The sequence below is a fragment of the Convolutriloba macropyga genome, chromosome 11 (genome assembly GCF_964194025.1).
Source record: "Convolutriloba macropyga chromosome 11, txConMacr16.3, whole genome shotgun sequence".
NCBI lineage: Eukaryota > Metazoa > Xenacoelomorpha > Acoela > Convolutidae > Convolutriloba > Convolutriloba macropyga.
In genome coordinates, this window is record NC_134478.1 from 16,754,016 (window position 1) to 16,766,998 (window position 12,983).

The following is a 12,983-nucleotide window of genomic DNA, read 5'->3' on the forward strand; positions in this document are numbered from 1 at the left end:
CAAGTCTCCTTAACAGTATTTTGTGGTTTATAGAATCAAAAGCCTTTGAAAGGTCTAAAAATGCACCTGTAACATTTTTTTTCTTGTTGAGTTCCAATGTTATTCGTTCTGTCGATTTCAGGATAGCATCATTTGTTGAAATTTGTATTCTATAGCCAAAATGACTAATAAACAGTAAAGGCTCCCTTTCTAGGAAACTTATGATTTGTGAACTCAACGTTTTTTAAAAAATTTTTGACAAAAGCAGAAGTGACAGAAATAGGTCTATAATTGAGTGGGTCTTCAGGATTTCTTTTTTGAAAGCTTTCTTAGGATCTTCTGGAAATCTTCCCTCTCTAATGAACTGATTAATGAAGTAACATAGTGCTTCGAATAGCGCTGCTTTAGCATCATTTATTGCCCAAGCTGGTAGTGTTGAAGGACCGAGTGGTTTACTTGTCTGCAATGAATATATGAGCACATTTGTTTCCTTGGTTGTTACATATCTGAACTTGAAACACTTTTTTGGAGCTGTTTTAGGAGGAAAAGAGTTTGTTTGTTGCAAGCCAATGAACTCTCCTGGAGTAAAAAATCTGTAATAAAAAAGATTTGCAATTTCCATAGGCTTTGTTATCTTATTAACAAAACTGCTTAATAAAGATTGAATTCTTGTTTCAGTCTTTTCTTTATTTCAAAGATCTTGAATGAAGATCCATCTGGCTTTTTCACAGTTCAACTCCATAAAACTTGAGAGAATTTGTTTTTCTTTTTCACGAATTAAATCGTTTTTAGTTTTTCATCGTTATTTCTTGAAAACTGTTTTTTTGTTTCCTCACATAGCCATCTTTTTTGAAGTAAGATTTTTGGTTTGTCTTTTCTAATAAAACAGATTTTACTTGGAGCATGTAGCTAATGCTCTTTCAATAGTTCTTTGAAATTCTAATAACATCATATCTCCCGTCACTGCACCACAAAAGTGTCTCCTGTCTGAATTTTCAATAAAGTTTTGGAACGCTATGGTTGAATAGTTTTTTTGTCAAATTTTTTTTGTTGTTTTTTACTTTGGCATCACAGATTTAAGAACTGTGATTGTTGCAAAATGATCAGTTTTCAAAATTGTATCCGCTACTATGCCTGTTTCGTAATTGTCTGTTATGATGTAATTAATAGGAGCTGAACAAGAGTTAGTCATTCATTGAGCTATATCAATATTCGATGGTTTAAGATCATATGGAGAAATTACAGCAAGCATGACAGATTTTTCTTCAGCCATAGCAACTTCCAGGTTCATTTTTTCTAAAAATATCTTTACAAGTTTTTTCGGGACAGTATGATAAATTTAGTACAGTTCAGATCATCGCGGAGATGATGTTTTAAAGATTTCGGAATGTACATCACAATACCACCACCTTTTGTTTTTGTTGTTTTGATGCGATCGTTTCGAAAACAGTCAAAATTTTGCTTATCTACATGTCAAAACACTTCTGGATGATTTTGTGGCAATATTGGTCCCGGGTTTATTTCGATATCGCCACTATTTAGTAGAAGGTACCAACTAACAACCAAGAAAAAAGAAACGTTGAAATTGGACGATAAGACACATTTTTTGGTTGAAGGTATTCGAGATGCATAAGGAAAACTGCAAAAAAATTCTGAAATCTTATCGGAGAACATGAGTAGTACACATAGTATAAATATGAGTCGAATACCTGCCATTTTAAGCAAAATCTGATTATAAGGCATTACATGTTGCAAAACAGCTAAAAAACAACAGAAACTGCAGCTAAAATACATTTGCATAACGATATGTTTTCCTCCTTGGTTTGTAAGTGTTAGACCTACTCACATATGCAGTTTGAGAATACTGCAATGATTGTAAAAGAACAAGATTACAAGAAGCTAAAAGAAAATGACTTAAAACTGCATTTTTAATGAACGGAATTACCTGCTGAAAATTGAAATGTATATCATCGTAAAAGAGAGCGTTATAACTTGCCATTTGACTCAACATGTTGCAGAACGGAAGAATTTGTTTTTTTTTCAGTGTTTTCTTGTGATTGTTTTCTTGCTTTTGTTTTTTTTAATGTTTTTTTGTATGTTTTCGTATGTTTTCTTGTATTTTCTTGTGTATTTCAGTGTTTTCTTTGTATTTTGATTTTTTGTGTTTTTCAGGGTTTTCGGTGTATTATCAAGCATCCATGATACGATAAAATAATCTTTATTCTCAACTCTCTTATTAAGAATTGCATGCATCATTAAATTATAAAATTCGATTACGTGCAGTAACTGAAAAACCGGTTTGGCATATAAGCTGGAAAAATTCTTGCATACAGCATTACTTAATGTAATTTTCTAGTACGAATTTTAACAGATTTTTTTTCTGAATTGAAAAATATTTAATGGCGATTTTACTTAGATAAATATCTCGTTTTCTTAAAAGTAATAAAAAAAACTGCGATTTTATTCGAAGTTGAGAACAAGTGCTGAAGTAATTTAAATGTTAATCGTTTATTGTTTTTTAGAAATAGCAATCTTGCTCAGTTCTTTTCTTAAATCCTACACACTGCCAGTTTAACCATTCAGGAGATTACATTTCTAAATCCAAAATCCGATGAAGTTGTTATTGAAAAAAATGTTGAATTTTTTCTGGAAGTTATCTATCGTTATTTATGAAATATTAAATCTCGTAGGTCCAGATTCAAGTACACAATGAGTTGTAGAAATTATTCAGTTAAAATTAGTCTCCTCTTAAAAAACCTTTTTTTCTGATAAGATTATCTTGCATTTTCACTAACAAACTTGACTTCTTTTAAATATTATTCATTTGTTATAGCACGACTGCCAGTCTTGTAGAGGAACCATAGGAGGAAGTTCTTTACCTATTGATGGGCTCGGTTGCGGAAAGAAACCCCAACGGAAAAAACCCACTTCGTTTTAGATAGGAAATGAACCCCCACGGAAATAAACCCCCACGGAAATAAACCCCCACTTTACTATTAAAGAGCTGCGTATTTAGGCTTCCTCTTTCACTAAGAAAGTTCACGAGTAAAGCTTGACACAAATCAGTTTACCTGACGATAGAAAGAGAGTCTTTGGAACTAAGCAGAAAAAAAACTGGTTGAAGCCGTCATTTTCTAAACTTACTGGCTGATATTGGTCATTTCTTAGCATTATTAAAGGTCAAAATGATATTCCCCAAAAACATCAAAATTGATCATCTTTGGTTTTTGAAAACAGTCAGAAACGCTCTTTCCAACTTTGCTGAATAGCATATCACGGTTTTTTGCTACATTAAATGCATCATAATGCAATGGAAGTTTCATAAACTAAGGGTGATAAATGCGGGTCCAGTTTTTGCTCAGGAACATTTTGCACAGGATGTAAAAAGAATATTTTGGGCAGGAAAACTTGATCAATCCCTTTCAATGTTAGTTCTACCGTAATCGTTCTAAATTTTTTTATTGTTCTAATTAAACACTTAAGAATGAGTGTAAATACAAACTACTGATACAGGGGCAAATTATCTTTTCTTTTTTCTCAATCTCTTCCGCGAATTTTAACGGTGTCTCCATTTTTTCCTTAGTTAATGAGACCGATCAGAAATGACAAAAGACTAAAAATGCTTTGGCTTGTTTAGTTTTAAAACCTACAATATTTTTTTACGTTGTGTTTAAAAAGTATGACAAAACTGACAAACATGACTCGATTCGTTGAAAACTCGCTGACCATTCGTCTGGGTCGACCACGTTTGGAACAAATTATTCTGTAAGAAAAAACATGAATAGAGTGTGGTTTGGCCGTATTATAATAGCTATGAAGAGACAGTGGGTTGACCTGTAGCTTGGCCATGTTAAGGTTTGAAAAACCGTGGGTCTAATTTATGAAGAGACCTTAGGTTGACGTATCAAAAACTTTTGGGTCAAGTTTAGTTGTAGTCTCGAAAATGTATTTGAGGTAGGAAATATAAAATTTTCTGGTTTTTCTTTTGCTCGGCCTCTCAACCTGCGCTCCCAATTCTTGTCTTTACAAACAAAAATGTCTCGTATAGGGTTTACTTGTTGCTAGGTGTAAAAGAGACGACAGCAGGTGGGTCTCGGCATAGTGGAGGAGGTAGTAGTAACTTGAACAGAAGATACTCGCATGATTTTGTCATACCCGACCCGACTGTGCCCGCGGGAAGTAATTGTCTACGTTACAGGTAACGTATTCATCAAAGCATAAGTGATACAATAATTTACAGAATATTTTCTGAGCCATATTGACGAGCAATCGCATCTGATTGCACGAAATAGGATGCATGAGATGCTTTTGTCAGAAAAAAAAATCAGTTAAAAATTTTAACTTTTTTCTTGAAGCATTCCCTGTTAAATCCCACCCGCCGCATTTTATACAAAACAAGAAACCTCGATATCATTTTTTTCCATAAGATAAAATTATAACCACGTGGTTAATTATACTGGAAACAAACAATACCTAAAATCATTCGAGCAAAATTAATCAAAAAATTCAATTTTCTTAAAGAATGACATTATATAAGTTTCTTCTGATTGTTTTCTTTCTAAAAATAAAAGTAGCTTTTAAAAGCTCCTATAGGTTAGTTACGTTACTATTCAAAGGAATCTTTTTCATGTTGTGAGAGCGAGAAATCATTCAAATTTTTCATAAAAAGATTTTCATTTTTTGCCAACCGATATGTTTCAATTATCAATCGCATAACTATAGGTTCATGTCTATCAATTTTTTTTTGATAACCTGTAGAATAGAACAATGTTTTAGTCGGCACTTCTGTTTAATGCGTCTGTGGTTTTCTACACAACAGAAGGAGAGAGTAGCTCTTGAAAACGACACTGTACTATTTGAACAGATGGTTCGACATATGTATACTGAGCTCAACTGGTACTCTTTCCGGGATGCCGATATTGGTTGGTGTTTTTCATTTCAATTATTGTAGCAATACAAATTGATTGCGAACTCATTCACCCTTTGTAATTACATGTGGGTTGCCGCTGTGTACTCTCAATGTAGAAAGCACCCTACGACCTATACCCAAGTTGAGGTCCAGACGTAAATTTTCCTCTGGTCAGACTTTCCACACCAAAATTACCCCTGATCAGATTTTCCAGACCGAAATTACATCTGACAAGACTTTCCAGGCCGACAGATTCTCTGATCAGACTTTCCAGACCAAAGGAGTTCTGATCAGATCATCTCCAGACCATGGTCCAGAATTCGGACCATTACCCAGGCCATAATCAGTCTATGATCAGACTTTTCAGACCCAATGAACCTCTGATCAGACTCAATATAGCCATCGAGAATTTTTGCCAATTATCTGGTAAAATACTGGCAGCATACCTGAAATAGGGATAAAACATTTATTTGTTGCATACAAAAACCAACCTAAAAGCGCCGTTATGAAAACTTTCGATTTTTCATTGCATCCCAGGTTGAGGTCCAGACCCAAGTTACCTCTGATCAGACTTTCCAGACACAGAGGGCCTCTGATCAGACCTTTCAGACAGAAGGCGTTCTGATCAGACCATCTTCAGACCATGGTCCAGACTCAATTTCAGATCATTGCCCAGCCCAGACCTTAATCAGACTATGATCACACTCAAGTATGCTCGAACAGGCTATGATCAGACCCAGTTGCGCTAGCAGTCATTTATGATCAGACTGAAACGCGCTCGAAACCGGTTCTGATCAGACTCAAGTGCGCTCGAAAAAAGACTGATCAGAGAAAAATTTGACTTATGAACAAATCTCTTAATTTTGCTATAATTTATTTATTTCAAAAAAACTGATGATTGCAGTATTTTATTCATCTAAGGAAAACCAATTATAAAGTTCTTGCTAAAGAAAACGAAACCAACTGTTGAGAACAATTTTTTTTATTGTACCGTTTAGTTTATATTTCTAACTCAATGGATGAGTTTTGACAGCTTTGCTGAAGAAACATCATGATCTTCAGTTAATCAAAATTGCCTCTGAAGGGAACCGGCCTTTGCTATCAGCTGGACTTCTTTTTTCTGATCAGAGCTATCGGATTTTAGATAAGTCTCTGATCACAACGCTGCTTTAATGTTGGCTCTTGGCAGAGCCAACATCTCTCAATAAAAAAACAAAAAATGAAAAAAGGCTCTCGAAATGGTCCCAGATCCGATCCAATTGCGTTCGAAAACTTCTCTGGTCAGACCCAATTGCGTGAAATTTACATGAATCTCAAATGTTGCAACATTTAATTTATGCAAGGTTTGCTCCTTACTAGCCTCCAATCTTAGTCCGCGCATAAATTCTTTGGAAACAGAATTGATGAATGTTTGACATTATTTAGACGTTGCCCTCCACTCAGACAGTTTTATAGTCTTCGATGCGACCTTTCATCTATCCGCTTTCGAAACCTAGACATTTGATCAAACCATGTATCAACCGATGAATGCTGACAAGACAACTGTCAGAAATATGCCAGATCTTTCACAATTAAAACTCCAGAGCCATTGAATCGTCCTCCAGATTTTTGAACCTTCAATCCATTGAGTCCTCTACAAGATGTCACACTTGATTAACTTTCTGTTCTGCCCATAATCAAAAAAGCACGCGCAAAAGTACTTTAAAATTATAGTTTGTTTGAACTTCAGGCTTATAGCGTTGTTCTACTTGAGTTGTCAATAAGTAATGATCAATAACTAATATAATAACTAATTGAGGACAGCAAAATCGTCATTGTTGTCGTTATTATAATTTTTCATAAATTTTAACTTTAACATAGATTGGACGGATTTCAGATTAGACGGTTGGTTACACCGTAGCATCCTTCTTGTGCGATTAATTATTAAAATCTTGTCGCATGAAATCATCTCTGATCAATCTCTCCCTTCCAAAATTTGTACTTTGATCACACCATATTTCACACTTTTTGCATTTTCGAGAAAATGTTTTTCAGAAAGAAATGCACCCCATAAGCAGTTTGTAACAAACTGCTCATATGAAGCAAAGTTTAGAAAATATTACCCTTAGAGTCTCACTACTAGTAGCTTTTTCTGTATTTTATTACATATTAGTTTTCATCCAATGCAACGAACGTTTACGACTGTAATCAAATGAAAAAAAATGACAGCAGTTCTTTAAATATTTGATGTAAAGATTTCAGTGTTAGATTAAATGTCGCGAAAGATCTGAAAACTTCCAAATTTTCATTAAAAACTTGTACTTGCTCTCAGCACACGATAATCGCAGCCTAGGACACCAGCTATATTTTCATATAAAAAAACGGTTGGAAGTTAAAATATTTGTATTATAATGTCTTCTTATAAATTAACAAAAATGAGTAAGCCCAGTTTTAACTGAATTTTAACATAAATTTTTATTAAAACTTTGACCAGAGAGGAATGTTTAGATACGCTAACCTTATCATTATTATCTGTCAACAGCCATAACGTAAAGAAGATGATAAAAAACTAGTCAAAAAAAGAAAAAGAACACATTTATTTTTCGAAAAAACTAGTAGATGCTCTTGGTTGAACTGGGAAAATAATTATGCTTCAAACGTGAATAAATGTTCTAATTCTTATACTAGAATTAGATATGCTTAGCTTCAAGTAGACATAAACGACAGTTGTTTCACTTTTGAGGGCAAAATGGAGAAAAAATCTCTCCTTACGTCGACACGATTGCGTTCCATTTACTTTCCCTATATTATTTTCTTGTTCATTTTCACAGCTATCCGGAGAAATTTTTTTAGTGATTATGTTGGAGTGTTGTGGATATGGATCAAAATTGCAGTTGGCTGAATCCGCGATTTTTTCTAGCTTTCAGCTAATTCCAGCCAGAGAAAAGGAGAAAAAATCTCTCCCTATGTCGACACGATTGCGTTCCACTTATTTTACCTATATAATTTTCTTGTTCATTATCACAGCTAACCGGAGAAAATTTTTTAGTGATTATGTTTGAGTGATATGGATATGGAACAAAATTGCAGTTGGCTGAATCCCCGATTTTTTCTAGCTTTCAGCTTATTCCAGCCAGAGAAAAGGAGAAAAATTCTCTCCCTATGTCGACACGATTGCGTTCCACTCATTTTCCCTATATAATTTTCTTGTTCATTTTCACAGCAATCCGGAGAAACTTTTTTAGTGATTATGTTTTAGTGTTGTGGATATGGAAAAAAATTGCAGTTGGCTGAATCCCCAATTTTTTCTAGCTTTCAGCTTTTTCCAGCCAAAGAGAAGGAGAAAAAATCTCTCCTTATGTCAAAACGGTTGCGTTCCATTTACTTTCCCAATATAATTTTCTTGTTCATTTGCACAGCTATCCGGAGAAATTTTTTAGTGATTATGTTTGAGTGTTGTGGATATGGAAGAAAAGTGCAGTTGGCTGAATCCCCGATATTTTCTAGCTTTCAGCTTATTCCAGCCAGAGAAAAGGAGAAAAATCTCTCCTTATGTCGACACGATTGCGTTCCATTTACTGTCCCTATTTAATTTTCTTGTTCATTTTCACGGTTAACCAAAGAATATGTTTAGTGATTATGTTTGAGTGATGTGGATATGGAACAAAATTGCAGTTGGCTGAATCCCCGATTTTTTCTAGCTTTCAGCTTATTCCAGCCAGAGAAAAAGAGAAAAATCTCTCCTTATGTCGACACGATTGCGTTCCATTTACTTTCCTATATAATTTTCTTGTTCATTTTCACAGCTATCCGGAAAATTTTTTTAGTGATTATGTTTGAGTGTTATGGATATGGATCAAAATTGCAGTTTGCTGAATCCGCAATTTTTTCTAGCTTTCAGCTTATTCCAGCCAGAGAAAAGGAGAAAAAATCTCTCCTTATGTCGACACGATTGCGTTCCACTTATTTTCCCTATATAATTTTCTTGTTCATTTTCACAGCTCTCCGGAGAAATTTTTTTAGTGATTATGTTTGAGTGTTGTGGATATGGAAAAAAACTGCAGTTGGCTGAATCCACGATATTTTCTAGCTTTCAGCTTATTCCAGCCAGAGAAAAGGAGAAAAATTTCTCCTTATGTCGACACGATTGCGTTCCATTTACTTTCCCTATTTAATTTTCTTGTTCATTTTCACGGCTATCCAAAGAATATTTTTAGTGACTATGTTTGAGTGATGTGGATATGGAACAAAATTGCAGTTGGCTGAATCCCCGATTTTTTCTAGCTTTCAGCTTATTCCAGCCAGAGAAAAGGAGAAAAATCTCTCCTTATGTCGACATGATTGCGTTCCATTTACTTTCCCTATTTAATTTTCTTGTTCATTTTCACGGCTATCCAAAGAATATTTTTAGTGATTATGTTTGAGTGATGTGGATATGGAACAAAATTGCAATTGACTGAATCCCCGATTTTTTTTAGCTTTCAGCTTATTCCAGCCAGAGAAAAGGAGAAAAATTCTCTCCCTATGTCGACACGATTGCGTTCCACTTATTTTCCCTATATAATTTTCTTGTTCATTTTCACAGCTATCCAGAGAAACTTTTTTAGTGATTATGTTTTAGTGTTGTGGATATGGAAAAAAATTGCAGTTGGCTGAATCCCCAATTTTTTCTAGCTTTCAGCTTTTTCCAGCCAGAGAAAAGGAGAAAAAATCTCTCCTTATGTCAAAACGGTTGCGTTCCATTTACTTTCCCGATATTATTTTCTTGTTCATTTTCACAGCTATCCGGAGAAATTTTTTAATGATTATGTTTGAGTGTTGTGGATATGGAAGAAAATTGCAGTTGGCTGAATCCCCAATTTTTTCTAGCTTTCAGATTGTTCCAGCCAGAGAAAAGGAGAAAAATTCTCTCCTTATGTCGACACGATTGCGCTCCATTTACTTTCCCTATATAATTTTCTTGTTCATTATCACAGCTAACCGGAGAAAATTTTTTAGTGATTATGTTTGAGTGATATGGATATGGAACAAAATTGCAGTTGGCTGAATCCCCGATTTTTTCTAGCTTTCAGCTTATTCCAGCCAGAGAAAAGGAGAAAAATTCTCTCCCTATGTCGACACGATTGCGTTCCACTCATTTTCCCTATATAATTTTCTTGTTCATTTTCACAGCAATCCGGAGAAACTTTTTTAGTGATTATGTTTTAGTGTTGTGGATATGGAAAAAAATTGCAGTTGGCTGAATCCCCAATTTTTTCTAGCTTTCAGCTTTTTCCAGCCAAAGAAAAGGAGAAAAAATCTCTCCTTATGTCAAAACGGTTGCGTTCCATTTACTTTCCCGATATAATTTTCTTGTTCATTTTCACAGCTATCCGGAGAATTTTTTTAATGATTATGTTTGAGTGTTGTGGATATGGAAGAAAATTGCAGTTGGCTGAATCCCCAATTTTTTCTAGCTTTCAGATTGTTCCAGCCAGAGAAAAGGAGAAAAATTCTCTCCTTATGTCGACACGATTGCGCTCCATTTACTTTGCCTATATAATTTTCTTGTTCATTATCACAGCTAACCGGAGAAAATTTTTTAGTGATTATGTTTGAGTGATATGGATATGGAACAAAATTGCAGTTGGCTGAATCCCCGATTTTTTCTAGCTTTCAGTTTTTTCCAGCCAGAGAAAAGGAGAAAAATTCTCTCCCTATGTCGACACGATTGCGTTCCACTTATTTTCCCTATATAATTTTCTTGTTCATTTTCACAGCTATCCGGAGAAACTTTTTTAGTGATTATGCTTTAGTGTTGTGGATATGGAAAAAAATTGCAGTTGGCTGAATCCCCAATTTTTTCTAGCTTTCAGCTTTTTCCAGCCAAAGAAAAGGAGAAAAAATCTCTCCTTATGTCAAATCGGTTGTGTTCCATTTACTTTCCCGATATAATTTTCTTGTTCATTTTCACAGCTATCCGGAGAAATTTTTTAGTGATTATGTTTGAGTGTTGTGGATATGGAAGAAAATTGCAGTTGGCTGAATCCCCAATTTTTTCTAGCTTTAAGATTGTTCCAGCCATAGAAAAGGAGAAAAATTCTCTCCTTATGTCGACACGATTGCGCTCCCTTTACTTTCCCTATATAATTTTCTTGTTCATTATCACAGCTAACCGGAGAAAATTTTTTAGTGATTATGTTTGAGTGATATGGATATGGAACAAAATTGCAGTTGGCTGAATCCCCGATTTTTTCTAGCTTTCAGCTTATTCCAGCCAGAGAAAAGGAGAAAAATCTCTCCTTATGTCGACACGATTGCGTTCCATTTACTTTCCCTGTATAATTTTCTTATTCATTTTCACAGCTATCCGGAAAATTTTTTTAGTGATTATGTTTGAGTGTTGTGGATATGGAACAAAATTGCAGTTGGCTGAATCCCCGATTTTTTCTAGCTTTCACTTTATTCCAGCCAGAGAAAAGGAGAAAAAATCTCTCCTTATGTTGACACGATTGCGTTCCATTGACTTTCTCTATATAATTTTCATGTTCATTTTCACAGCTATTCCGGAGAATTTTTTTACTGATTATGTTCGAGTGTTGTGGATATGGAACAAAATTGCAGTTGGCTGAATCCCCGATTTTTTCCAGCTTTCGGCTTATTCCAGGCAGAGAAAAGGAGAAAAAATCTCTTCGTATGTTGACACGATTGCGTTCCATTTACTTTCCCTATATAAATTTCTTGTTCATTTTCCAGCTATCCGAGAATTTTTTTTTTAGTGATTATGTTTGAGTGATATGGATTTGGAACAAAATTGCAGTTGGCTGAATCCCCAATTTTTTCTAGCTTTCAGCTTATTCCAGCCAGAGAAAAGGAGAAAAATCTCTCCTTATGTCGACACGATTGCGTTCCATTTACTTTCCCTGTATAATTTTCTTGTTCATTTTCACAGCTATCCGGAAAATTTTTTTTAGTGATTATGTTTGAGTGTTGTGGATATGGAACAAAATTGCAGTTGGCTGAATCCCCGATTTTTTCTAGCTTTCACTTTATTCCAGCCAGAGAAAAGGAGAAAAAATCTCTCCTTATGTCGACACCATTGCGTTCCATTGACTTTCTCTATATAATTTTCATGTTCATTTTCACAGCTATTCCGGAGAATTTTTTTAGTGATTATGTTCGAGTGTTGTGGATATGGAACAAAATTGCAGTTGACTGAATCCCCGATTTTTTCTAGCTTTCAGTTTATTCCAGGCAGAGAAAAGGAGAAAAACTCTCTTCGTATGTTGACACGCTTGCGTTCCATTTACTTTCCCTATATAAATTTCTTGTTCATTTTCCAGCTATCCAGAGAAATTTTTTTAGTGATTATGTTTGAGTGTTGTGGATATGGATCAAAATTGCAGTTGGCTGAATCCTCGAGTTTTTCTAGCTTTCAGCTTATTCCAGCCAGAGAAAAGGAGAAAAAATTTCTCCTTATGTCAACACGATTGCGTTCCATTTTTTTTCACTATATAATTTTCTTGTTCATTTTCACAGTTCTCCGGAGAAACTTTTTTAGTGATTATGTTTTAGTGTTGTGGATATGGAAAAAAATTGCAATTGGCTGAATCCCCAATTTTTTCTAGCTTTCAGCTTTTTCCAGTCAAAGAAAAGGAAAAAGAATATCTCCTTATGTCAAAATGTTTGCGTTCCATTTACTTTCCCGATATAATTTTCTTGTTCATTTTCACAGCTATCCGGAGAAATTTTTTAGTGACTATGTTTGAGTGTTGTGGATATGGAAGAAAAGTGCAGTTGGCTGAATCCCCGATATTTTCTAGCTTTCAGCTTATTGCAGCCAGAGAAAAGGAGAAAAATCTCTCCTTATGTCGACATGATTGCGTTCCATTTACTTTCCCTATTTAATTTTCTTGTTCATTTTCACGGCTATCCAAAGAATATTTTTAGTGATTATGTTTGAGTGATGTGGATATGGAACAAAATTGCAGTTGGCTGAATCACCGATTTTTTCTAGCTTTCACTTTATTCCAGCCAGAGAAAAGGAGAAAAAATCTCTCCTTATGTCGACACGATTGCGTTCCATTGACTTTTTCTATATAATTTTCATGTTCATTTTCACAGCTATTCCGGAGAA

General features: G+C 34.7%; 1 protein-coding gene across 1 annotated transcript in view; it reads left to right on the forward strand.

Annotated features, from left to right (window-relative positions):
- Positions 1–12,983, forward strand: part of LOC142349056 (uncharacterized) — a 38,351-nt gene that overhangs the window by 3,741 nt on the left and 21,627 nt on the right. The window contains exons 2-3 of the mRNA XM_075400469.1: positions 4,045–4,177; positions 4,756–4,901. Coding sequence (XP_075256584.1) covers positions 4,045–4,177; positions 4,756–4,901 — 279 coding nt within the window. The remainder of the gene's footprint in view (positions 1–4,044; positions 4,178–4,755; positions 4,902–12,983) is intronic.